At 50.9% G+C, this 26,220-nt stretch overlaps 1 protein-coding gene across 1 annotated transcript in view; it reads left to right on the top strand.

The window, feature by feature from the left end:
• Positions 1-5,112: 5,112 nt before the first annotated feature.
• Positions 5,113-26,220, top strand: part of ARHGEF5 (Rho guanine nucleotide exchange factor 5) — a 34,416-nt gene continuing 13,308 nt past the window's right edge. Inside the window, exons 1-11 of the mRNA XM_023539576.2 lie at positions 5,113-7,682; positions 8,122-8,179; positions 8,555-8,619; positions 8,963-9,216; positions 12,291-12,451; positions 13,248-13,400; positions 13,828-13,957; positions 14,466-14,540; positions 15,375-15,464; positions 16,487-16,644; positions 17,447-17,608. Of these exons, the coding sequence (XP_023395344.2) occupies positions 5,174-7,682; positions 8,122-8,179; positions 8,555-8,619; positions 8,963-9,216; positions 12,291-12,451; positions 13,248-13,400; positions 13,828-13,957; positions 14,466-14,540; positions 15,375-15,464; positions 16,487-16,644; positions 17,447-17,608 (3,815 nt within the window). The 5' untranslated portion in view covers positions 5,113-5,173. The remainder of the gene's footprint in view (positions 7,683-8,121; positions 8,180-8,554; positions 8,620-8,962; positions 9,217-12,290; positions 12,452-13,247; positions 13,401-13,827; positions 13,958-14,465; positions 14,541-15,374; positions 15,465-16,486; positions 16,645-17,446; positions 17,609-26,220) is intronic.

Here is a 26,220-nt window from a genome sequence, read left to right as displayed (position 1 = left end):
AAATAACAGTGTCTAACACCTATGTAAGGAACTCTGGTGACCCACTGCAGGAGAAAGATGTGGCAGTCTGCTCTCTAAAGATTACACCCTTGGAAACCCAATGAACCAGTCCTACTCTGTCCTATAGGGTTGCTATGAGTGTGGCGCAGTAGTTAAGCACTTGGCTGCTAACCAAAATGCTGGCGGTTTGAACCCACCAGCCACTCCACGGGAGAAAGGCCTGGCAACGTAATTCTGTAAAGGTTTACAGCCTAGGAGACCCTATAGGGCAGTTCTACTCTATCCTACAGGGTTGCTATGAATCAGAATTGACTTGACAGCACCAGGTTTAACACCTATGTGGCCCTTTCCATTTAACAGTGCACTTTTTATGTTATCTTATTCAATCTTCATCAGAACTCTGTGGAGGAAGCATTTTATCACTTTTTTAAAGATACAAAATGAGTATTCAAATAAATTAGTTCTACAGTAGTCTTAAAACTAGCAAGATATCAAAAAAAAAAAAAAAGAAAAACGCAGAACTAGAAATTGAACCTTTTAGCTCCGTGTTCTCCTTTCATCCACGCATGCAATAAATCTTGATTGGGCGACAACATGGTTTCCCACTCAGCGATTGGGCAGTTTGTGCTCTTGTGAAGTTCAAGGCTGAACCAGGAAAACAGACGTAGAATATGAAATTACAAGTGTCTGCGGAGAAGGAGAGGGTTCTCTGGGCTTGGGCAGGACAGGAAAAAAGGGTTCCAGGCTGAGGTGCAGCTCATGGGGAGACCTGGATAGGGGGCACAGAAGGAACTGAACACGGGGCAGGAAGGGGACAGATGGGGTGCTGGTGGGTGATGGGAATCCTGAAGAGTGCAGCAGAGCCAAGGCTGTAGCAGGCATATAACCCATAGGAAGTACCTGGGCTCTGTCCCAGGTGCAGTCAGAAGCCGTTGAAGAGTTTGAAGCTACAGGTGGTGCGTTGGAAGCTCCCTCAGTTGCTGTGGGGAATTGGACTAGAGCAGGAGGAGATGTGAGGAGGCCAGTGCATAGGTGTGCACAGGTGTGCCCAGGAGCAGTGCCTGGGTCAGGGGGTGCAGCACGGACCAGGGGCTCACAGCGGTTATGGAGAGAAGCAGACAGATTTGAGGGACAGTTAGCGGGTGGGGTCATCGGACTTGGTGGTTGACTAGATATGAGGGGTGTGGGCAAGGAGGAAAACGGGGATTTCAATCTTGGTTTGAAAACTACTTACTAAGCACGTAGTATGGGCCAGGTATTATGCTAGGTATGGAGTGGTGAGCAAGACAGGTGGAGTTCTTGAGCTCATGAAGCTCACCATCTTTTGGATGGGATGGATGATGTCTTGGTGTCCTGGGGCTGCCAAATACCACAAAGTGGGTGGCTAAGGGCAGACATTTATTGTCTCACAGTTCCAGAGGCTGGGAGTCCAGATTCAGGGTGTCGGGAGGGCTGTGCTCTTTCTCTTTCAGCCCTAAGGGAAGATCCTTACTTGTCTCTTTCAGCTTCTGGTGGTCCCAGACATTCCTTGATTTATAGGTGGATCCTCTCCCTATGTGTGACTCCATGTCATCCCATTTATAAGACCCCACTCAGAAAGGATTACTGCTAGGACCCACCCCACTCCAGAATGACTTTACTGACAATATCTTAAAAAATAGACCTCACTTCCAAACAAGGTCACATTCACAAGTAGAGGGGCTAAGACTTCAACATCTTTTGGGGGAGACACAACTCATTCCATGAGCCCGTTACTGTCAAGTTGATTCTGACTCATGGCGATCCAATTTGTGACAGAATAAAACCACTCCATAGGGTTTTCTTGGCTGTAATCTTTACGGAAGCAAATCGCCAGGTCTTTCTCCCATGGAGCTGCTGGATGGGTTCATATTGCCAATCTTTAGGTCAGTGGACAACCACAAATGAGTTGCGCCACGCAGCTCACCTTCATTCAATCCATAACAGATGCTAAGTAAAAAAATGTGCATAGTTACATAATTATAATTGTATAAGTGCAACAAAGAAGAAGTACAGTTTAACCTAGAGAGTTGGGGAGAGCTGAAGGGGGCTACACCAGGAAGATATAGTCTTACCAAAAAAAAAAGAAGGAAGAAAAAGTATATCTATCATCAATAGTGGGAAATACTGCCAAGAATCATCCAAAACTAGGGTCATAGAGCCTCCTTTGGAATTAACATGATGAGCATTCTAGGGGATGTTGACAAATCGGTACTTCCTGAAGCTAGGTTGGAGGTAGTTGGGATGTGAGGACATGAAGACAACAGATATGAAGAACTCCTTTTAGAAGTTTGAAAGATGAGAAGGACATGAGCATGCCGAAATACTAGTGGGGCGGTTCCAGCAGAGAGAGAACGGCGAAGGTGTAAGGCATAAGACAAAAAAAAAACCAAAAAAAACCCATTGCCATCGACTCAATTCCGACTCGTAGCAACCCTTTAGGACAGAATAGAACTGTCGCATAGAGTTTCCAAGGAGCCCCTGGTAGATCTGAACTACTGACCTTTTGGTTAGCAGCTGTAACACTTAACCACTACACCACCAGCGAAGCCATGAGAGAACCAGATAATCCATTGCATGAGGTCCCTGAGAGGGCAGTGATACGAGACGGTGCTTAGAGAGGAGGGACACGTTTTGCACTGTCAGGGGAAGGGAGTTGGAAACAATGGAAATCCATGCCGGCAGCTCTACAGACCTGGTTACAAGACATGGAGACAGTCCCTCTCTGTTAGCTTCCAAATCTTCGTGACGTGGGAGAAGAGGAGATCCGCTGGAAGTGAGAAAAGAGGTGGGAAGTTCGGAAAACTGAGAAGTACAGTCCACAAGGTTGTTGGAGAAAAGAGAGGGGAAGTCATGGGGTGAGACAGCTGTGTAGGCTAGTTGGAGCTGGTGAAGATCGTGACTTGTATTGCTGTTGGGTGCCGTCAAGTCAGTATCAACTTACAGAGACCCCACATGGCAGAGTAGAACTGCCCCATGGGGTTTTCTAGGCTGCAGTTTTTACAGGAGCAGATCACCGGCTCTTTTTCTCACAGAGCTTCTGGGTGGGTTCGAACCACCACCAGCCTTTCAGTTAGCAGCCAAGTGCTTAACCATTGCACCACCAGGGCTCCTTAAAGAGGATAAGAATTGAGAGTATTGTTGGGTACCATTGAGTGGATTCTGTCTCACAGAGACCCCATGTGACAGAGTAGAACTGCCTTATAGGCTTTCCTAAGCTGAGATCTTTTTTTTTTCCTAAATTTTATTTATTTTGTTGTTGTCGTTGAGAACATACATAGCAAAATATACACCAATTAAGAAGTTTCTACGTGTCCAATTAGTGACATTCATTACATTCTTTGAGTTGTGCAACTATTCTCACCCTCCTTTTCTGAGTTGTTCCTCCCCTATTAACATAAACTCACTGCCCCGTAAGGTTCCTATCTAATCTTTCCAATTGTTGTCAATTCGATCAAGACTGTAATCTTTATGGGAGCAGAATGCCAGGTGTTTTCTCCTGAGGAGCTGCTGGGTGAGTTCCAACTGACCTTTTGGTTAGCAACCAAGTGCTTAACCATTGTACCACCGGGGTTCCTTACAATCGTTTCTACTGCGGTGCTAATTCAGTAAGTTGAATTATCATTTCACCTTATAGCGGCTGCCTCTAAAACAGAAACAAGATTGTTAATTGATTGCTAGATGCTATGGGAAGTAGAAAGATGAGTAAAATCCAGACCGCGTAAACAGGAGGTTGGGAATAGTAATGATCCCAACCTGGCTGATTTTAACCCCATGCTGCAGCTCCAAAGGGAAGCCCCCTCCTGACACTACCTCTCTGGGTGTTAGGTCCAGGGCGGGCCGCCGTGCAGCGTCTGGGGGTGATGGGGCTGAGTCACCCTTGATGTCGGAGACTGGCTGGGAGAGACAGAATAAGACAGCCTACAATTAGAGGGAAATGACCAGGGGGAGCCTGCGGCCCTCTCAACAACAGATTTATCGTCTGATTTTATTATTTAATGTCTGTCACTCCCATAAGACTGGAAGCCCCTTGAGTGTCAGGCCTTTGTCATGTTGTTCATTTCACTAACTGCTGAATGCCCAGCATGGGGTAAATAGTTGTGAAATAATAAGTTTTATGGAGGTTACTGCTGACAATGTGGACTGCCTTTTGTCTCAAAGAATGGCCCTGAATGGAACCAAGCAAGTGTCCTCACTACAGTTCTCAATGGCCTCTCTGATAGGTAAAAGCGGAAGGGGATAGAGGCCTTTGTCTTCTCTTCCTGCTCAGGATCCAGCCCTGATGGAGACTGCGGAGCCCCCGCAGGAAGACTTGACCCCCACTCCCACCATCTCAGGGTTCATGAGGGACAGCCAGGCCCCTGGCCCAGGGCCCGAAGCTCCAGAGAGCCTGTCCCATGAGGAGGTGGAGGGCCACAGACACTCGGAGACCCCTCGGGGAGAGTTGAGGAATACAAGCGGCTGCTTAGCTGAGATCGTGCCCCTGTTCCCTGAGGATGGCTCTATAGACAAGGAGACCCACCAGGAGACCCCCGCTTCCAACCAGGAGACCCCCGCTTCCAACCAGGAGTCCCCTGCGGCCAACCAGGAGACCCCCGCGGCCAACCAGGAGACCCCCGCTTCCAACCAGGAGACCCCCGCTTCCAACCAGGAGACCCCCGCTTCCAACCAGGAGACCCCCGCGGCCAACCAGGAGACCCCCGAGGCCAACCAGGAGACCCCCGCTTCCAACCAGGAGACCCCCGCTTCCAACCAGGAGACCCCCGCGGCCAACCAGGAGACCCCCGCTTCCAACCAGGAGACCCCCGCTTCCAACCAGGAGACCCCCGCTTCCAACCAGGAGACCCCCGCGGCCAACCAGGAGACCCCCGCGGCCAACCAGGAGACCCCCGCTTCCAACCCGGAGACCCCCGCTTCCAACCAGGAGACCCCCGCGGCCAACCAGGAGACCCCCGCGGCCAACCAGGAGACCCCCGAGGCCAACCAGGAGATCCCTGCAACCGAGCTTGGGGCAGCCAACAGCCAGGCCAAGATGCCCACGTGCCCAGAGCTCTGGGGCCACCCAGCCACTGGGCATAGGCTGGACCCGGTGCTGGTTCCCAGTGAACAGGACAGCAGGCAGGAAGCAGAACTTCTGGCCTGGGGAGCTGGGCACATGGAGGAGTGGGAGGAAGCTTCTCCAGACAATCCTGCTCCTACTAGCCCTGGGCCACCCTGGAGAGAGTGCACTGCAGGGACCCCCCAGGCCCAGGAGAAGCCACAGCAAAGGCGTGGGCAAGCTGGGTGCATGTATCCCCAGGGGTCCCCCAGGTGGGAGGGGCAGGAGCAGCAGGGAGTGGGGTTCCAGGGGGTGCAGGAGCCAGCAGAGAAGCAGGTTAATGGGAGGAAGGGGGAGCAGAGGCAGGACCCTGAGCAGGGGCAGGAAGGTGTGGAGACTGGGGGGCTGGGAGGCCTGACTCATGGCCAGTGGGGTCAAGAGGAGAGTGGGGGGAGGCCCCAGCCGCCAGAGGAGAATGGGGTGGACGCTCAGCCTGAAGAGAAGCCGGAGGAGGTGCCTGGGAAGCAGGAAGACCAGGGTCTGGACCTGGCGCTGATTCCAGTAGAGAAGTGTGGGGAAGAGGCAGGTGAGGGGGACCCAGGAGACCATGCTGGGAGCGGGCCAGGGGCCAGGGGAGAGCAGGCAGAGCACAATGACCCCTCCACTCTGGTTCCCCTGTCCCCAGGCATCCCTCCTCCCTGTGACCTGTTCCCAGAGGCCTCTTGTCCCATAACTGGGGTTCCCCAGGCTCAGGTAGGCCCCCAGGCTGGGGAAGTGTCCCCACCTGCTCTGACCCCTGGCACAGAGCCAGGACAGTCCCACTTGCCCATGTCCCCACCTAGCCCCTTCCCTACCTGGGCATCCCCTGACAAAGAGGCATCTCAGGAAGGCCACCAAGAGGGGCCCAAGCAGGGGTTGGGGTCCAGGACAGTCTCCACCAGCACCTTGGGGACACCGCCATGGACACTGGACTTGGCTCCTGGCAGTTCTGCTCAGGCCTCCCCCTGTTCAGTCGCCTCATTGCCCACCAGCCCCGCAGTGGAGACCTGTCCTGCTGTGGGATCTCCAGAAGTTTCCAGGACCTCTCTCTCCAGAAACAGTCCCATTCTCTGTGTGACTCCTGAGACCCCCACGGCTACCCCCCATGACTCCTCCTCCACAGAGGCCGCCTGGGACCTGTGCCCCAGCCCCACGGGGCCCCCCCCACAGAGCCCCCCAGCCGGCCCCACAGGGTCCCCCCTGCAGAGCCCCTTGGTCAGCTCCACAGGGCCCCCTCTTCAAAGCCTCCCGGTCAGCCCCACGGGGTCCCCCCCGCAGAGCCCCCCAGCCAGCCCCTCAGGGACTGGCCTACACCTGAGGAGCAGCTCCTTTACAAGCCCCCATCGGACCAGGCTCCTGCCAGACCTGGCAACCAGGTCGCTTTCTTTCTCCCACTCGGAGCCACCCCCGAGGCCCCCCAAACCTGCCATCTACGGCTCTGTAACCCCAAGGAGGGACAGGAGGAGCAGAAGGGACAGCAGCATCACCGTGGAACCCCAGATGGCATCACCCACTCTGTGGCAGGGCCTGGAGGTGCCCTACTCTGAGCCTGAGGGGGCGGGTGGTGCCCACCCTTGGGCTTGCCAGCATAGCTCAGCCCCAGCCCCACCCCTGGTCTCTGTAGATAGGAGGATCCCTGAGCCCCCACTCCCCCTCGAGAAGAGGCACGTTCTGTCCCCCACAGGGGAGAGGGACTCCTGTCTTCAGGCAGTGGCCCCCAGACCGCAGCAGCACAGCCATCCGGCCCCCCTTGCCCTCGGCTCAGGGCCCCACTGCCCCCCCAAGTGCCCATCTGACCCACTTGTGGCAAGACAGCTTCGGCCCCTGCCTGCCACCCCGGACTTCCCTGACTCTGCTCAGACCTTTCTGCCCCCTAAGCCCAGATACAACAAGCCTTTGCCCCCCACGCCCGATGGTCCCCAGCCCCTGCCTTCCTCCAGCTCCTTGTCCAGGAGCCCCAGGACCTATAAGCCACTGCCTCCCCTCCCCACTATGGACCCTTCCATTGAGCCGCCCCCTCTGCCTCCGAAGGCCAGGGCCAGGAGCAGAAGCACTCAGGGGGGGCTCATGAGCGCAGGGGGCCAGGCCAGGCCAAGGCCTGGGGGACAGGACTGGTCAACACCCTTGTCCCCCTCAGCTGGCCGCACCTCCTGGCCCCCTGCTGCTGGCCTGTCCACCGACCCCTTGGCACATGCCAGCAGGGGTAGGAGTGACAGGGCCTCCGGCATGGCTTTCAGCAACGCAACAAACTTTCTGAGCCTCTCGTCCCCCACCACTGGTTGGCCCCCAGAGGATGGGTCCTGGCTCACAGAGGAGCTGAGGGGCCCCACCCGAGGACCCTCAAGAAGAGCAGTCCCTCAGGAGGGGGCCAGCAGCTCTCGGGGATCAGAGCTCGGCTGGACGAGGCCTCCAGAGAGACCTGACCACCAATCCCTAGAGAAGTCTTCCAGCTGGCCCCATCAGAGAGACCCAGGCAGACCCCTGCCTGGTGGCAGCGGACCAACCCCCGGGGAGGGGCATAGCAACAGCAAGGGCTGGAACCGGCAGGGCCTGCGCAGGCCCTCCATTCTGTCCGAGGACACCTCAGGTGAGCAGAGCTGGACGCTCACCCCCACCCATCCTGTCCCTAGGTCCCATGAGGCCCTTTCTGGCTCCACCCCACCCCCACTGGGCACCTCTGAGCTCACGTTCACCCCTGCCCGCCAGCCAGCCCTGGCTCCCTTCGTTCCCCTTGTTTCTCTTTCCCCCGGTTGTTCTGGATGCCCTCCTGTGTCCCAGGTACAAGACCTGCTGATTCCCTCCAGGACAGTGCTTGCCAGTGCACATCCCACCATGAGGACTGGGCACCCTAGCTGCCCCCATGGCACTGCCCCTGCTGCTCCAGCCCAGCCCGGCCCTCCCTGCCCATCACACCTGCCTCCCCCACAACACCTGCCACCCCCACTGATGCCCACCTCCCCCTCTGATGCCTGCCTCCCCCCCAGACCCCTTCCTTGAGTCTCTGAATGACCCATTTCTGTTTTCAGATACAAGAAGTCCAGCCATGGAACGGGCCTCCGGCTCCTCAGACACCATCATTTTCCGGTGAGTTGCCATCTCTCCCATTGGACACACTGAGACTCTTCACTTAGTTGACGAGGGGTGCAAGACCTCAGCTGGCACATGCCTGTCTCTTCCGGGGATAAGGAGGGCTGGGCACCCACACCAAACTCCAGGGCAGAGAGGCCTCAGGCCCTGGCTCTGCAGCTGAGTCTAGGCTCCTGCTCTCTAAGTCCTTTGGCCTTGATCTCAGTCCCAGTACAGTTCCATGTGGCCTCCAGAGCAGCCAAGGGTGCCCCCAAGGTGGGTGACCCTGATGCCCAACAACATTCCAGAGCTCAGACTTTGTCCCTGGTGACCCCTGGAGGTCCTTGGTGTCAAGTGGCCAGGCAGCACCCAGAACCCCTCTTCCTGCCACAGGGAGAAAAAGCCAAAGGAGGCAATGGGAGGCTTCTCCAGACGCTGCTCAAAGCTCATCAACTCCTGTGAGTACCTTGAACCAGAGCCGCAGCCCCTGGACTCTACCAGCTGGAGGGGGGCTGGGCAGTACATGGGACAAGGGATCCACTGGCTCCATGTCTCTCTGTGCCCCCCTCATTGCCACCCTCGCCCCTGCACCCAGCCCAGCTGCTCTACCAGGAGTGCAGTGAGACCCTCCCCTTCCTCACCCTCACCCCTGCACCCCAGCACAGCTGCTCTACCAGGAGTGCAGTGAGACCCTCCCCTCCCTCACCCTCACCCCTGCACCCCAGCCCAGCTGCTCTACCAGGAGTACAGTGATGACCCTCCCCTGCCCTCCCCTCTCTCGTCCTCACCCCTGCTCCCCAGCCCAGCTGCTCTACCAGGAGTACAGTGACGTGTTCCTCAACAAGGAGATCCAGAGTCAGCAGCGGTTGGACAGCCTGGCTGAGGCCCCTGGGCTTGCGTCACCCCGGCAGCCCCGCAAAGCCCTGGTCCCCTCTGAGTCCTACCTGCAGCGCCTCTCCTCGGCCTCCAGCAGCTCGCTGTGGCAGGAAATCCCTGTGGTGCGCAACAGCACCGTGCTGCTCTCCATGACCCATGAGGACCAGAAGCTCCAGGAGGTACCACCAGCCAGGGCAGGGTCACCCCACCCTCACCGCACTCGGGCGGGCACACCGCGACTAAGTTGTCTCCACACTGACAAGCCTGAACTCTTGTTGGGATGTCCCCTGTCCCTCCTCATTGCCCGTCCTGCTGTTAGTTAGTCTCCTAGAGCTGCCCGAACAAGATGCCATCAACGGGGTGGTTTGTAAGAATAGAAGTTCAGCGTTACGCAGTTCTGGAGCCCAGTCAGACCAGTCATTAGTCAACTACTCTGACTCATGGTGATCCCCTGAGTGTCAGAGTGGAACTGTGCTCTGTAGGGTTTCCAATGGCTGATTTCCCAGAAGTAGGTCACCAGGCCTTTCTTCTAAGGCACTCCAACCTTTCGGCTAGTAGCTGAGTACTTAACCATTTGTACCACCGGAGGACTCCTTCTGAACTCTAGAAGTCCAAATTCGGGGTCCCAGCAGGGCCATGGTCTCTCCAAAGTTTCTAGGGGAGGATTCTTCCTTGCTTCTCCCAGCTTCTGGTGGCCCGGAGTGTTCTTGGCTTGTAGATGCTTCTTCACATGGCTGGCTCCCTTCTGTGTTTCTTTCTGTGCTTTTTCTCCTCTTTTGTAGGGACACCACTCAGTTGGGATCCACCCTACTCCAGTGTGACCTCACACTGACCCTATTTCCAGGTACCAGGGGTTAGGACATACACAACTTGCTCCATCACAGCTGGGAATCATGCAGAGTGACCGTGCCTCTGAATTCTGTCAGAGGAGTGTGGGATCCACCCATCCTGGCTGCTCAGGGTAGATTAGAATGGCCTTCTTCAACTAGAGCTTCAGGCTCGCTAAGGTTTCCTCTTCAGCCATCCAGGGCTTTCTGTGGGGTACACTGCAGAGCACCCCTGCAGCTTTCCTGCGGTCTGTTGGTCTCCTGGAGACCCCAGAACACCCACCAATCCTTGCCCCCACCTCACTCCCAGTAGCAAGACTGCAGTAGGAGCTGTTTGTCTGGTTGTAAGTTATGACCTTGATGGGCTTTGTGTGGAGAGCTTCTCTTTGCAATCAGCCTGAAGCATGGGGTAGAGCCTCTCCCCAGAAAGACAATATGGTGCAATGGAAAGGAATGAGAGTAATTTTTATGCATCTGGGTTCTGGGGTAAATCCCCTGGGTATGAATCTTACTTGGCTGCTAACCAAGAGGTCAGCAGTTCGAATCCACCAGCCACTCCTTGGAAACCCTATGGGGAAGTTCTACTCTGTCCTATAGGGTCACTATGAGTCGGAATCGACTTGACGGCAATGGATTTTTGTTTTGTTTTCAGTATACAGCTTTGGACAAATTATTTGATCTTTCTAAGCCTCCAGGTCCTCCTCTATAAAATTGGGATGCAAACTGTTACTGGAAGAATCAAAAAAGATAAGTTCCCCCCAAAAAGCCATTTACTATGTTAATTTGAAGGTAGGTGGACCTGGGTTCAAATTCTGGCCTCACCCCTTACTGGTTGTGTAGCCTTAGACAAGTTCTATAATTTCATCACCTCTCAGTTTCCTTGTCTACAAACTGGGGGTATCCATGCCTACATTTCAAGATTGTGGTTTAAATGAAATAGCACACACCTCACTTTTAGCATTTGGTCTGGTATGTAGTCTGATAGTTATGTAGTGCCGTACCTCCCTTCCAGAGCCTGGGAAGATGAACATTTTGACCAGAAGGACTTAGGGATAAATAGTGCTTTTGCCAAGTCAGATAAGACAATCATCAATTTTTAGAGTTCTTAAAGCTCAGACCTACACTTTTAAAGAATGTGAAAAAAAAAAAAAATGTGAAAGATACTAGGAAATCACCAACCTGCCCCTTGTCTGTGGTCCCAACAAGGAGATGAGAAGAGCCCAGACTCCGTGCCAGCCCCGTCCGAGTTCCTGGGGAGGTGGCCTCTACAGCTCTCCCTCTCACACACATTCCTTCAATAAAATAGCACTTCTGGGCTTCAATGTGCTTTCACAGACTGCGTTTCCTGTGACCGTCACAGTACCTTGGAGAGGTGGGGTTACTATGCCTCCATAAAAGGATGAGACACCAGAGTCATGTAGCCTGAGAGTGTGAGAACAATGACCAGACAGACCTGCGCTGCCCTGTTCCATGTTGTGGCGGGAGGGGGGGATCTGGCCATGACCATGGGTATCTGTGCCATTGCCAAGGTGTGTGTCCTCATCCTCCTGTCCATCCACACACCTGCCTTGGGGCAGCAATTCTGGATGGCCAGCAGGACCATCTCAGCTAGAGCAGGTGAGGCCGTGAGCCGTTGTGTCCATGCTGGGGCCTCCAGCCAACTTCTCCCGTGCTATGTTCTTCCTATCCAACCAGAACTGCACCATCTTATTTCTCGAATATCCTTCCTTTCATGTCTTCTCAGACCCCAGAATGAACCCACTACATTCACCCCTGAGCCCGCCCCTCAGCATCCTCTGCGCTGTCAATGACTCCACCATCCCAGTTTTCCAACTCAGAAACCGAGGCCCCAGTGCTCACTCTTTCCCCCCTCAGCCCGTTTCTAGCCGATGACCAAGTCCTTCCAGATCCACCTCCTATGTGATGATGGCACCATCCCCTCTCCTCCTTGGATGGTCCCAGCCTTCCTCTCTCATCTGGAATCACTACTGTAATTTCATAATGGGCTCTCGCCCCATCTAACCTTTCCTCCACACTGCACTCAGAAATATTTCACAAGAACAAATCTGTTCAGGCTGTCCCGTATGTAAAGGCCTTTTGTGGTTTTTCCATTGCCACACTGTTTTCCATGCATGCCTCGTCTCTCTACCTCTCTACCTTCTCTTGCCACCTGTCACAGGGCACATCTCCGTTTTCTGCCCACATCCCCTTCTCTTGCATCTTTGGGGGCAGGTGCTTGCTCTTCACCCTGCCTCCAGGGCTCTCTCCCTCTCCCCTTATATCAGGTGAACTGCCTCAGGTGTGACTGATCTGTATGAGGGTCTGCTTGCTTCTCCATTCTCCCCTAGACATCACACCACGTCTGGCCTATTCCAGAGGTTCAACGAAGGTTTCTAACATCTTTCTCCTCTCCACCGACCTCCTAGGCCAAGTTTGAGCTGATTGTCTCAGAGGCTTCGTACCTGCGCAGCCTGAATGTGGCTGTGGACCACTTCCAGCTGTCCACCGCACTCCGGGCCACCCTGTCCAACCAGGAACACCAGTGGCTCTTCTCCCGTCTGCAGGACGTGCGTGACGTCAGCACCACGTGAGACACCCCCATCTTAGTCTCTAGGACTGTGACTTTTTAAAGAACAGAAATTTATTTTCTCACAGTTCAGGAGGCTAGATGTCCAAACCAGGGCACTGGGTCTAGAGGAAGGTGATCTTTGCATAGCATCTATCTTCCCCTATTGGCGCTTGCTTCTCTGCATCAAATCTGCTCCTTTTATATGTCAAAAGTCATTAAATTGAGGACACATCCTATGCTGAGATGGCCTCATTAATGTAACAACGAAAACCTTATTCCCAAATGGGATCACACCTGCAGGTACAGGGTTACGATTCCAACACGTATTTCTGGGGACATAATTCAATCCGTAAGTCCCTCTTCGCCTGAATTTTACTTACTTAACCTCCCTCACTTCATCTGCAAATCCTGCCACAGTCAGGGCGATACTGAGCCTGCTCCCTACGGACCCCAACTCCTGTGCAGTAGGAAGAGCAGAGGGGAGGGCCTGGGGTGGACAGGTGCGTTAATGGGGCTGTGAGGAAGCCTCCAGGCTAAGGTTCTGGATCTGCCACGGGCACGCACGGCATCAGGATGAGGAGTGGGAAGCAGTGAAGATCAGAAAACCAGGGAGGGTCAAAGGGAGTGGATTATGAGGAACAGCAAGGTGGATCGGGGCCACTTTGGGATGAGCTCCAGGGAACAGCTGGATGCGGAGCTGAGGATGGTCCCAGAGTTCACCAACAGTGAGGAGAAGCAGCCACAGCCTCAAGGCAGCAAAGGCAGCACGCCCAGCCCGCCGCGTGCCTCATGAGACCTGCTTGGTCCCGTGCAGGTTCCTCTCCGACCTGGAAGAGAACTTCGAGAACAACATCTTCACCTTCCACGTGTGTGATGTGGTCCTGAACCATGCCCCCCACTTCCGCCGGGTCTACTTGCCCTACGTCACCAACCAGACCTACCAGGAGCGCACCTTCCAGAGCCTGCTGTGAGGCCTGCCCTGTCCAGCCACCTGGGCCCTCCTCTACCTCCCACCAAGCCCCTAGCCCCAGCCCAGAGGGTGGTCCCAGAGCACATTGTCTTGTGCCTTCCCTGGGATCTCAGGCCCACCTCCAGATCAGATCAGATCACCAGGGTCTCCTGAAACCTGCTCCTCCCATTCTCTTCTACCCAAACATCCACGGGCCCTCACAGATTCCACTCCCCCCCAGGCCATACAGATCCTTCCTCCCCAGGCCTTACAGAGCCCCCCAAAGCCTTACAGATCTCCCTTCCCCTGGCCTTACAGAGCCCCCCACCAGGCCTTACAGAGCCCCCCTCCACAGGCCTTACAAAACCCCCTGTCAGGCCTTACAGAGCCCCCTCCCCATGGTGCCCCCACCCTCCACCCCTCACCCCGGCTGGTGCCCCTGCAGGAGCAGCAACAGCCACTTCCGGGAGGTCCTGGAGAGGCTGGAGAGCGACCCCGTCTGCCAGCGCCTCTCCCTCAAGTCCTTCCTGATCCTGCCCTTCCAGCGCATCACCCGCCTCAAGCTGCTGCTCCAGGTGCTGCCCCACAGCCCCACTCACACAGCCCTGTCGCCACAGCCACATGCTTCCTTATTCCCCTGACACAGCCCCAGGACTTCCCCACTTCCCCCACCACAACCGTCTCCCCATGGCCCCCACACACAGCCTCATAGCCACCCATGGTGCTCTACCCTCTCCCCTCAGTCCCATGGCCACCCATGGCCCTCTCCCCTTAGCCCCATGCCCCCCGACGGCCCTCTCTCCACAGCTTCATGGCCCCATAGCCTGCTCCCCATGACCCTCTCCCTACAGCCTCTCATCTCCCTACCCAAAGGGGGACTTCAAGAAGCCCATCTTTGGCATCCTACAGCTGAGCAGAGGACTTCCATTCCTGCACCCCTCCTCCACACCCATGTGGATGGGATGTTCACAGGCCCTTCTGCCCACACCCTGCTGGCCTTCCTTTAACACACCCCTGCCCCAATCACGCCTCCTGTTTTCCTTCCCCTTCCCATCTGGCTCCTTTCCACTGTCTGTCATATAGAACATTCTGAAGAGAACACAGCCCGGCTCCTCGGAGGAGGCAGAGGCCACGAAGGCTCACCACGCCCTGGAAGAGGTAGGCATCCACAACCCACTCTGACCCCAGGATCATCCTCTATGGGGAGCCCCTCCCCTACCCAGGCCCTGATTCCAGAGAGCGCAGGAATGGGACCCTACTAAACAGGAGGCTCAGCCTCCCCCTGCATCTGCCGAACCTCCAATGGGCACACCCACAGCCTCCCCCGTATCTGCCAAGCCTCCAGTGTGCACACCCAAAGTCTCCCCCATATCCTCCAAACCGCCAGTGTGCATTCCCAGTCTCCCCCGCATCTTCCAGACCTCCAGCATGTACACCCATAGCCTCCCCCTGCATCCTCCTAACCTCCAGCGTGTATACCCACAGCCTCTCCCTGCATCCTGCAAACCTCCAGTGTGCACACCCCAACCTCCCCCTACATTCTCCTAACCTCCAGCGTGCACACCACAGCTTCCCCCTGCATCCTCCACACCTCCAGCGTGCACACCCACAGCCTCGTCCTATATCCTGCAAACTTCCAGCATGCATACCCACAGCCTCGCCCCGCATCTTCCTAACCTCTAGCGTGTACACCCACAGCCTCCCCCTACATCCTCCACACCTCCAGCGTGTACCCCCACAGTCTCCCTGTCCACATCAAGGGACTGTACTCTTACAACAGCAGCCCCCAGATTTACTCTCATTTCCACTCACCCCGGAGCATTCCATTAGGTCATGCTGAGCACGCCAGAGCACTGACTTCATCTTGGCGCTAATCCACTCTCTCCCAGCCTGGTAGAGCAGAGTGTGCTGTCACACTCTATTTCCCGGGGTCAGGAGCAGGGCCAAAGTCCCTAACTCAGTGCCTCCCTCTGTCCTCTCTGGCGCCCCCAGCTGATCAGAGACTGCAACAGCAACGTCCAGAGGATGCGGCGGACCGAGGAGCTCATCTACCTGAGCCAGAAGATAGAGTTTGAGTGCAGAGTGAGTGGTCCCCACCAATCCCAAGACCACCCCCATCCCGAGACCACCCCATCCCGTGAACACCCCCATCCCGTGAACACCCCCCCATCCTGTGACAACCCCCATGGCTCCACGAACACTGACCTGTCAGCTCAAACTTCCCACCTCTTTCCGGGGCTCTGTCTATCCCTGGGGTACCCAAATTCCCTCATCCGTCTCCATGGTATATTGTTAAGTGTACACCTCTGGTATAAAGTGGGAGGAAACAGACCTGAAGAGGCATTTGCTTGTGTTCATCAAGAAACTCAGGGCAGGTGTGTGAGAAAAGACTGAACAGGGTTGACCCAGAGGACAGGTTCATCCGGGAAGTGAGTAGATGAAGGAGAACTTTTCAGTGGAAGTCTTTTCAAAAATGTATTTTTGGCTTTTGAACAATTCCCTCTTTCTCAAGTCTCTGTCTCATCAAACAAAGCAACATAAAATTGAATCCAAACCTACCATCCAAACACAAATCTAGGGTAGACATTCCACATTCCAATTCCAACTCTGGGCAGATAGTGAAAATCCTGTATCCACACACGAATTGCATTCCAATAGCTCATCTTTACCCACACTCCAGCTCCCCACAGACTCTACCTGGTTCTCCATGTTCTCACCCCACATCTAATTCCATCTGCCCCCCTCATTGAACAGGCGCCAGGATGGCCCGTAATCTTTGAACTTCTAAGATACTCATCACACTGTTCCATTCTTGTCCCCTCACTCTTCTGTCAGGCTCCTGGGCTGAGCTTGCTCATGTAACCACTGTCCCGGGAGGAACCACAGGCACCTCCCATATGCCTGACATGTGGACATGGGGCCACACACAGTGGACAGTGGGGGAGAGAGGGTTAGAGAGGAGCAGAGTCTGGGGGCTTTCTGACCAGAAGGGAAGTGTGGAAGGCAGCATGATCAGGGTGGGATTTAATTTATGAGGTCAGGTTTGGGCATGGTAAGGAAGGAGGGGCCATCTGTGACAAGCCCTCTCTCACCCCCACCTACAGATATTCCCACTGATCTCGCAGTCCCGCTGGCTGGTCAAGAGTGGGGAGTTGACAGCCTTGGAGTTCAGTGTGTCCCCAGGGCTGCGGAGGAAGCTGAACACGCGCCCTATCCACCTGCATCTCTTCAACGACTGCCTGCTGCTATCCCGGCCTCGAGAGTCAGTGAGGGGAGGGCACTGGCCCAGAAGGGGTAGGGTGGGGCAGGAGAGGAGGACCAGAGGATCCCTCCCAATGGCTCCACCCATGGGTCCAGTCATGGCCTAGAGGAGGGAAAGCCCAACAGGAGATGGAGTACCCCAGGTTATGTCATGGGGTCCCACAGCAGGACTGGCTCTGTGTTGTAGACACAGGGCAAGATGCAGCAAATTAGTGTATCACATCCCAGATGGATATTTTTGAGACTTCTTTGGGCTCAGTCCACTAGCCTGGAGGTACTTACCCAACTCTAGGTTCTGCCCCTCACATCCTAAACCAAAAACCAAACCAAGTGTTATCAAGACGACTCAGACTTAGGACAACCCATGTGTCAGAGGAGAACTATGCTCCACAGAGTTTTCAACAACTGGTTTTTCAGAAATAGATCACTGGACTTTTCTTCCAAGTCCATCTCTGGGTGGACTCAAGCTGTAACCTCTTGATTAGCAGCCGAATATGTTAACTGTTTACACAATGCAGGGACTCCTGGGCTCTAAGGGCCTTAAAAAGTATATAGTGGTTCTGTCCCTTGAGCTCTTTGAGGTGTGAAGTATCCATTGCACTGGACATATAGTTTGCCAAACTGTTGGTAAGCTATCTGGGGTTCTGGAGCCACTACATTAGGACCAAGGTCAGAACCAGCTGTGGTTTGCATGGGAATTTGTAGGCTGCAGATGCTAAGACCAAGGATTTTGGATCTAAGTTTTTGAGAGCTGATGGAGAACGGGGACCCAGGGACCTGGTTAAAAAGCCCTGTATTTGCAGGGGCAGCCGATTCATGGTGTTTGACCACGCCCCCTTCTCTGCTGTCCGTGGGGAGAAGTGTGAGATGAAGCTGCACGGTGCTCACAAGAACCTCTTCCGGCTCTTCCTGAGGCACAACACCCAGGGCACCCAGGCCGAGTTCCTCTTCCGCACGGAGACTCAGTGAGATGGGGCTGGGCATGGGAGTCAGGGCAGAGGGTCCAGAGACCAGCTGTGGCATGGCTGGTCCACCCCACTGGGGCACCATAGAAAAACTAGACCCAAGACCAGGCATGGCATGGCTGGCCCATCCTCACTAGGGGCATCATAGAAAGACGAGACCCAACCCCAAGCATAGTACTAGCTAGCCCACCCTGCTAGAGGCACCTTAGAAGAACTAGACCCAAGATCAGGCACAGCATGGCTGGCCACCCTCAAGGGGGAGTACTGTAGAGGGATCAGACCCAAAACCAGGCATAGCATGGCTGGCCACCCCCACAGGGAGCACTGTAGAGGGACCAGACCCAAGCTCCTAGAGCTAATAGACAGCTTGCAGGAGGCTAGGGGTAGAGAGGATACAAAGAAGTCTCTACCAACAAGGCTTAGCATCCATTCACTGAAGAGGGGCATGACCTGTGAGATCGGGCAAGGAGACAGAGCTGTAGGGAGTGAGCAGAGGACTGGAGTGTGTGGATGGTTGTGAGCAGTACCCCCATGTACAGCCTGAGACCCCTCAGAGCCAAGGCTGGTGGGCCTAGGTGTGAATGAGGTGGGCGCTTGGGGCTTTAGTGTTCCCTGTGCCCACCTCCCAACGCAGCTGGCTTTCAAGCACAAGTTCTTAATGGTGAGAACTTTGAGAACTATGATTTGCTCATCTTTCTGTAGTAATAAAAAATATCACATGGGGTTGTCATGAGTTGAAATTGACTCAACAACAACTAACAACAATCTATAAAATCTAGTGTACACTAAACACTGCCCACAATGAAGAACATCAGCTATGATTGTTGATAAGAAAGATATAAGAGTTTCTTCTTTAGAAAGTTTGATGTAATATCTAAGAGTCTGAGGATCCTCATGTTGCAACCCTGTTCAATTCTGTCCTTCAGAAGATGCTACAGGGTGGGCTTGATGGCACCTGTACTCACTAAGGGAACAGGGGGGCTTGGCAGGTGTTTGTTTACAAATTACATGTTACGTCAGGCAGTCAGACAGACTCATGCCCCTGGTGTGGACTCTGAGCAGCGTCTTTCTGGGACAGTATAAGTGTAAGCTATCAATTACCCAGGTGGGTTTGGAAGCAGAGGCCAAGAAAATGTGAAAGCCTTCAGAAAATTGCAAGATTAGGCTGGGGATTACATTACGTGACTTTAAAAAGACAAATAGTAGACCTCTCTCCCCGATCTAATTAAGATTGCAGAGTAATTTTCTTCTCTGGGATATTTGATTGGAGATGGGCAGTGGGGTGTAATCAAGAATTATGCAAAGTAATTATTGTTAGGTGCTGTCGAGTCAGTTCCAACTCATAGCGACCCATGTACAACAGAACAAAACACTGCCCAGTCCTGCATCATGCTCACAATCATTATACCTGAGTCCATTGTGGCAGGCACTGTGTCAATCCATCTCAATGAGGGTCTTCCTCTTTTTTGCTGACCCTCTACTTTACCAAGCATGATGCAAAGTAATGGAATCTAAGTGGAGATGAACTTTTTTGGTCACACAGTTTCCCCTAATGGAAAAGCTACTTGTATGTACTTGGCAGTTAATTCCATGCCCCCATCTGAAAGTCAGCGCGAGGAACCATTAGGAGGAGAAGGCTGGGAAGAAAAAGAAGGGAGAGAACACGGTACCTCAGAGTCCAAGTGACTGAAGGGGCACTGAGCTTTTGTTTAAACTAGTAAACCAGTTGCTGTTGAGTCGACTTTGACTCACGGTGACCTTGTGTGTGTGTCAGAGGAGAACTGAGCTCCATAGGGTTTTCAGTGGCTGATTTTTCAGAAGCAGATTGCCAGTCTTTTTTTCCATGATGCCTCAGGGTAGGCTCAAACCTCCAACCTTTTGGTTAACAGTTGAACACATTAACCATCTGCACCACCCCGGGACTCTGAGTTTCTGTTTAGGGTGACTGAAGACATTTGGAAATGGATACTGGTGATGGTTGTACAGCACAGTGATTGTAATTAACGTCACTGAATTGTACTTCTTTTTTAAATGCAAGTGCAAAATTATGCTTAAAAAAAAAATAGGGACTTGCAGCCAATATGGCACCATAAACAGAAGCACCATGCCGTCCCTCCATAGCAAAGACCTGAAAAATTAAGCAAAACAGACAAACGTCATTCCTGGAACCCAAGGTGTCAAATGAAGAGATAAAGAACTCAGCCAAACACCGAATGGAATAAGAATCTGACAGGGCTGAGAGCGAAGAGAGATACTTGCCAAGGTTCCTTATCAGCTAACGCAGCCCGGATTGGCCATCTTGGACTCCTGTCGGAGGTCAGCTGACAAGGAGTACGAGAAAGCAGCTTCATGGAGCGCCCAGCAGGAGATAGAGCAACTGGTAACCAGCGATACATGCTTTCCCACCCCCCGTCCTCTCCCTGCTGCCCTACCTCCGAGCTTCCTGACTGGCTATGGTGGCTCAGCTGACCAGGAAGTGTAGTGTCCGTACCACTTGGATTCGCCCCACCCACAGTGCAGATTGGTGGACAGTGGGTATGGGAAAGCAACGTCACGAAGTTCCCAGTGGGAGACAGAGCACCCAGTAATGAGCAATATACGCTTTCCTAACCCCCACCCTTCTTACCCTCTCCCTTAGGCCTCCTGTGCATCCTGCTGGCCACAGTCTCTTGGCCAGGAGGCAACTGCTTCCACCCCGGGCATCTTGGATTTGCCCCATCCGCACCGGCTGGCTTCCTGAGCTGGTGTAGCTTCTTTCCGTCTCTTTTGGTTTCTTCCACGCCTCCCCCCGCCTCCACCTCCTTTCTCTCAAACACTTGGCTCTGAGTGCCATCTTTGCTTCTTTTTGAAAGGCTGTGAGGCCCTGCTCAACTGGAAATCCACTTCCCCAGCCCGCAATACCACTCTGGTGGAATCCCTGGGGCTTTTCATTTTGCTTGTTTTGTTTTGTTTAGCTTTGTTTGTTTTCTTTCTCTTTTTGCACTTGGGAGCCCCTTCTAGCCAGGCCACACTGCATGCCCTAGGAGCCATTACCCCAATCTGCGCAGCCATGTAGGTGGGATCCCTGGGGGCATTTCTTTTTTTTCTTCTTTCTCTCTTTTTCTCTTCCTGTCTTTCTTCATTTCTCTGCTCTCATCTGTCTGTACTTGCCTTCTTTTCCAGTCTTCTGAGTACCTGGTGCTGTGTGACATCTATACCTCCTGTAGCCAGGCTATACTGTGCAACCTGGAAGACTTCCCAGGTCTTTGCGGCTGCACTGATGGGATCCCGGGGAGCTTTTCTTTTCTACTTTTTTTTTTCTTTTCCAAATTTTTACCTAGTTTTTCTCTCTCTCTTTTTTCCTTTTTGCTTCTTTCCATTTCTCAGATTCTCATCTCTCCACTCCAACGGCAAGCTCCTTTTGCACTCTATTATTTATTTATTTTTGGGTGTGTGTATGTGTGTGTGTGTTTGGCTTTTGTTTCTTTCTCCTCTTTCTCATACCCATACTAGCTCCATACATCACAATCTCCCCCCTCTTTCCTGCCTACCTGCACTGTGTGCTGAACATCACACCTCTGAGTAGGACAGGCATGTCCTACCAGAACCTGCGCAGCACTGATTCCTAGTCCACCCTGTCAGCCGTAGTTCGTGCCGCAAACAACCCATCCCACCCCCTCCCATTCAGCTGGACCTGCTCTGCTGCACCATAGCTGTGACTGGCACCGCCCATTGGACAAGGAGGTGAAAAGTATCACGATTACAGACAAGCAAACAACAAAGAACGCATAGCCCACCTGCTCAGACATAACCAAATGAAACAAAAAGCCAGGAAGAAACAAACAAATCTACAATCAAGAAATGAAGAAAATAAGTACTGAATGTCCCAAAGACAGCAGACGGTATAAAAACAAACAAACAAAAAAAAAAAAAAGAAGAGAATGGTTCCAGTAGGCATCCAAAATAAAACACCAGATGACTTTCCAGTAGAAGAAAAGGCAGCAGAGCTACATAACAGGGAATTCAAATCTGTAATATTCAGAGCCATCCAAGAGTTGAAGCAAAAAGCAGACAAAAATAAGGAAAAATAGACAAATTTATGGAAAAGGCAGACAAATTCATGGAAAATACAGACAAAAAAAGGAAGAATTCAGGAAAATAATACAGGAACAAAATGCCAAAATAAATTCACAACTAGAAATCATACAAAAACAATAATTAGAAATCCAAAAGATAACAAAATTTCAGAAATGGACAGTGTCATAGAAGGACTGAGGAGCAGGTTTGAAATGATAGAAGACAGGGTTAGTGAAATTGAAGACAAACACTTGGATATAATTCTATTTGAGGAAAAATCAGAAAAAAAGGATGAAGAAAAATGAGGAAACCCTGAGAATAATGTGTGATGCAATCAAAAGCAAAAATTTATGAGTGATTGGAGTTCCAGAACAGAGAGAGAAAACAGAAACACAGAGAGGATCATTGAAGAATTGCTGACAGAAACTTCCCTAATACAGATGATGTAAAACTCCCATCCAAGAAGCTCAATGAACTGCATATAGGATATACCCCAAAAGAAAACACCGAGGCATATCATAATCACACTTGCTAAAACCAAAGAAAAAATCCTGTGAGCAGCTCGAGAAAAACAAAAAGTCACATAAACAGTAGCAACATAAGACTAAGCTCTGATTATTCAGCAGAAGCCATGCAGGCAAGAAGACAGTGGGATGATATAGACAAAACCTTGAAGAAAGACATTGCCAGCCACGAATAATATATCCTGCAAAACGTTCTTTTAAATATGATGGTGCAATTAGGACATTTTCAGATAAACAGAAATGAAGGGAATATGTAAAAACTAAACCAAATCTACAAGAATTATTAAAGGGAATCCTTCAGTCTGAGAACAAACGTCAGACTACAGCCTGAATCTAGGATGGGAGATTGTACCAGCCAGATACCAAAGTAGGAAATGAACTCTCAAGGACTACCCAAAACCAAAAGAATTGCAACAGGGAACCAGAGAGGCTTATCTGCAAATGACAACAACGTGAGAACAATAAAAGAGGGAATAAACAGTAGAGGTATAGAAGTTTCTAATGAAGAGGAAGGCAAGGTGATACCAAGTAATAATAGACCGGTTCAAAACTGGGAAGATAAGGGTAAATTTCAAGGTAACCACAAAGAAAGTTAACAAACCTACTCATCAAAAAAGAAAAAGAAAACATGAAGTCTCAATAAAAACAAAATCTACAAAAACAAAAGAAATGAAAAAGAAATCCACAAACAAATGGAACTCAGCACAGTACAGTAAGAGGAACAAAGAAAACATTAACACCACAAAAAAAGCACTACAAAATGACAACAAAAAACAGACCTATCAATAATTACACTGGATGTAAATGGCCTAAATGCACCCATAAAGAGACATAGAGTGACAAAATGGATAAAAAAACGGGATCCATCAATATGCTGTCTACAAGAGACACACCTTTGAAACAAAGATGTAAATTTATTAAAAATCTAAGGATGGGAAAAAATATATATATCAAGCAAATAACTACCAAAAAAAGAGCAGGAGTGGCAATACTAATCTCAGAGAAAATAGACTTTAAAACAAAATGCACTATAAAAGACAAAGAAGGGTGCTATATAATGATTAAAGGGACAATCCGTCAGAAGACTGAATCATAATAAACATCTACGCACCCAATGACAGGGCTCTAAAATGCATAAACTCTAACAGCACTGAAAAGAGAAATTGACAGTTCCACAATAATAGTAGGAGACTTCAACACACCACTCTTAGTAAAGGACAGAACACCTAGAAAGAAACTCAGCAAAGATATAAAAAACCAAAAAAACAAACCCACTCCGTTGAGTCGATTGCCGACTCATAGCGACCCTATAGGACAGAGTAGAACTGCCCCATAGAGTTTCCAAGGCACACCTCGTGGATTTGAGCTGCTGACCTCTTGGTTAGCAGCTGTAGCACTAAACCGCTTCGCCACCAGGGTTTCCCAGTGAAGATACAGAAGAGCTAAAGTGCACAATGGCCAACTTGACCGCGTAGACGTATATAGAACACTCCACCCAATAGCTGCAAAGTACACCTTCTTTTCCAATGCACGTGGAACGTTCTCCAGAATAGACCACATCTTAGGCCACAGAGCAACCCTCAACAAAATCCAAAACACTGAGATAATACGAAGTACCATCTCTGACCACAATGCCACCAAAGCAGAAATTAACAGCAGGAAAAGTAAGAAAAAAAAAAATCAGCTACATGGAATCTGAATAAACACCCTGCTTAAAAACTCCTGGGTAATAGAAGAAATTAGATATGGAATCAAAAATTCCTACAATCAAATGAGAATGAAAACACATCACACCAAAACCTTTGGGACACAGCAAAGGCAATCCTCAGAGGTCAATTTTTTTTTTTTTAATTTTTGTTGTACTTTAAGTGAAAGTTCATGAATCAAGTCAGTCTCTCATACAAAACCTTATGTACACTTCGCTACATACTCCTGGTTGCTCTCCCCCTAACGAGACAGCACATTCCTTCTCTCTACCCTGTATTTCCATATCCACTCAGCCAGCTTCTGTCCCACTTGGCCTTCACATCTCCCCTCCAGACAGAAGCTGCCCACATAGTCTCATGTGTCTACTTGATCCGAGAAGCTCACTCCTCACTAGTATCATTTTCTGTCTTATAATCCTGTCCCATCCCTATCTGAAGAGTTGGCTTTGGGAATGGTTCCTGTCTTGGGCTAACAGAAGGCCTGGGGGCCATGACCTCTGGGGTCCTACTAGTCTCAGTCAGACCACTAAGTCTGGTCTTTTTACGAGAATTTAAGGTCTGCATTCCACTGCTCTCCTGCTCCTTCAGGGATTCTCCGTTGTGTTCCCTGTCAGGGCAGTCATCGGTTGTAGCCAGGCACCACATAGTTCTTCTGATCTCAGGCTAATGTAGTCTCTGATTTATGTGGCCCATTCTGACTCTTGGGCTCATACTTACTTACCTTGTGTCTTTGGTGTTCTTCATTCTCCTTTGCTCCATGTGGGTTGAGACCAATTGATGCATCTTAGATGGCTGCTTGCTAGCGTTTAAGATCCCAGATGCCACTCTCCAAAATGGGATGCAGAATGTTTTCTTCATACACTTTATTATGCCAATTGACCTAAACGTCCCCTGAAACCATGGTCCCCAAACCCCTGTCACAGCTACACTGGCCTTTGAAACATTCGGCTTATTCAGGAAACTTTTTTGTTGTTGGTTTAGTCCAGTTGTGCTGACCTCTCTTGTATTGTGTTCTCCTTCCCTTCACCTAAATTTGTTCTTTTCTTCTATCTAATTAGTTAATTAGTGAATCCCCCTCTCTCTCCCTCCATCCCTCCCCTCTCTTAATCATCAAAGAATACTTTCTCCTCTGTTTAAACTATTTCTCGAGTTCTTGTAATAGAGGTGTCATACAATATTTGTCCTTTTGCAACTGACTAATTTCACTCAGCATAATGTCTTCCAGATTCCCCCATGTTATGAAATGTTTCACAGATTCATCGCTGTTCTTTATCAATGCATGGTATTCCATTGTGTGAATATACCATAATTTATCCATTCATCTGTTGATGGGCATCTTGGTTACTTCCATCTTTTTGCTATTAGAAACAGTGCTGCAGGGAACATGGGTGTGCATATATCTGTTCATGTGACACCTCTTACTTCTCTAGGATATATTCCAAGGAGTGGGATTGTGAATCGTATGGTAAAACCACCAAAAAACCCACTGCTGTAGAGTGGATTCCGACTCATAGCAACCCTACAGGACAGAGTAGAACTGCCCCATAGAGTTTCCAAGGAGCGCCTGGCAGATTTGAACTGCTGACCTCTTGGTTAGCAGCCACAGCACTTAACCACTATGCCATCAGGGTTTCCGATTGTATCATATGGTAGTTCTTTCTATAAATAGATTGTATGATAGTTCTTTCTATTTCTAGCTTTTTAAGGAAGCGCCAAATTGATTTCCAAAGTGGTTATACCATTTAACATTCCCGCCAGAGTTCCAGTCTCTCCACAACCTCTCCAACATTTATTATTTTGTATTTTTTGGATTGATACCAACATTGTTGAATTGAGATGCAATGTCCTTGTAGTTTTGATTCACATTTCTCTAATGGCTAATGATCATTAGAATTTCCTCATGTACCTGTTAGCTACCTGAATGTCTGCTTTAGTGAAGTACCTGATCATATCCTTTGCCCATTTTTTAATTGGGTTATTTATCTTTTTGTAGTTGAGTTTTTGCAGTATCATGTGGACTGTAGAGATCAGACGCTGATCGGAAATGCCATAGCTAAAAACTTTTTCCCAGTCCGTAGGTAATCTTTTTACTCTTCTGGTGAAGTCTTCGGATGAGCATAGATGTTTGATTTTAGGAGCTCCCAGTTATCTAGTTTCTCTTCTGCTGTTTGTGCATTGTTAGTAATGTTTTATATACTGTCTATGCCATGTATTAGGGCTTCTAGCATTGTCCCTATATTTCTTCCAAGATCTTTATTGTTTTAATTTTTATATTTAGCTCTTTGACCCATTTTGAGTTTGTTTTTGTGCATGGTGTGAGGTCTTG

Source organism: Loxodonta africana, chromosome 8 (assembly GCF_030014295.1).
Source record: "Loxodonta africana isolate mLoxAfr1 chromosome 8, mLoxAfr1.hap2, whole genome shotgun sequence".
NCBI lineage: Eukaryota > Metazoa > Chordata > Mammalia > Proboscidea > Elephantidae > Loxodonta > Loxodonta africana.
Note: the sequence above shows the minus strand (reverse complement) of the source record. Positions and strands in the feature narration are given on the sequence as shown.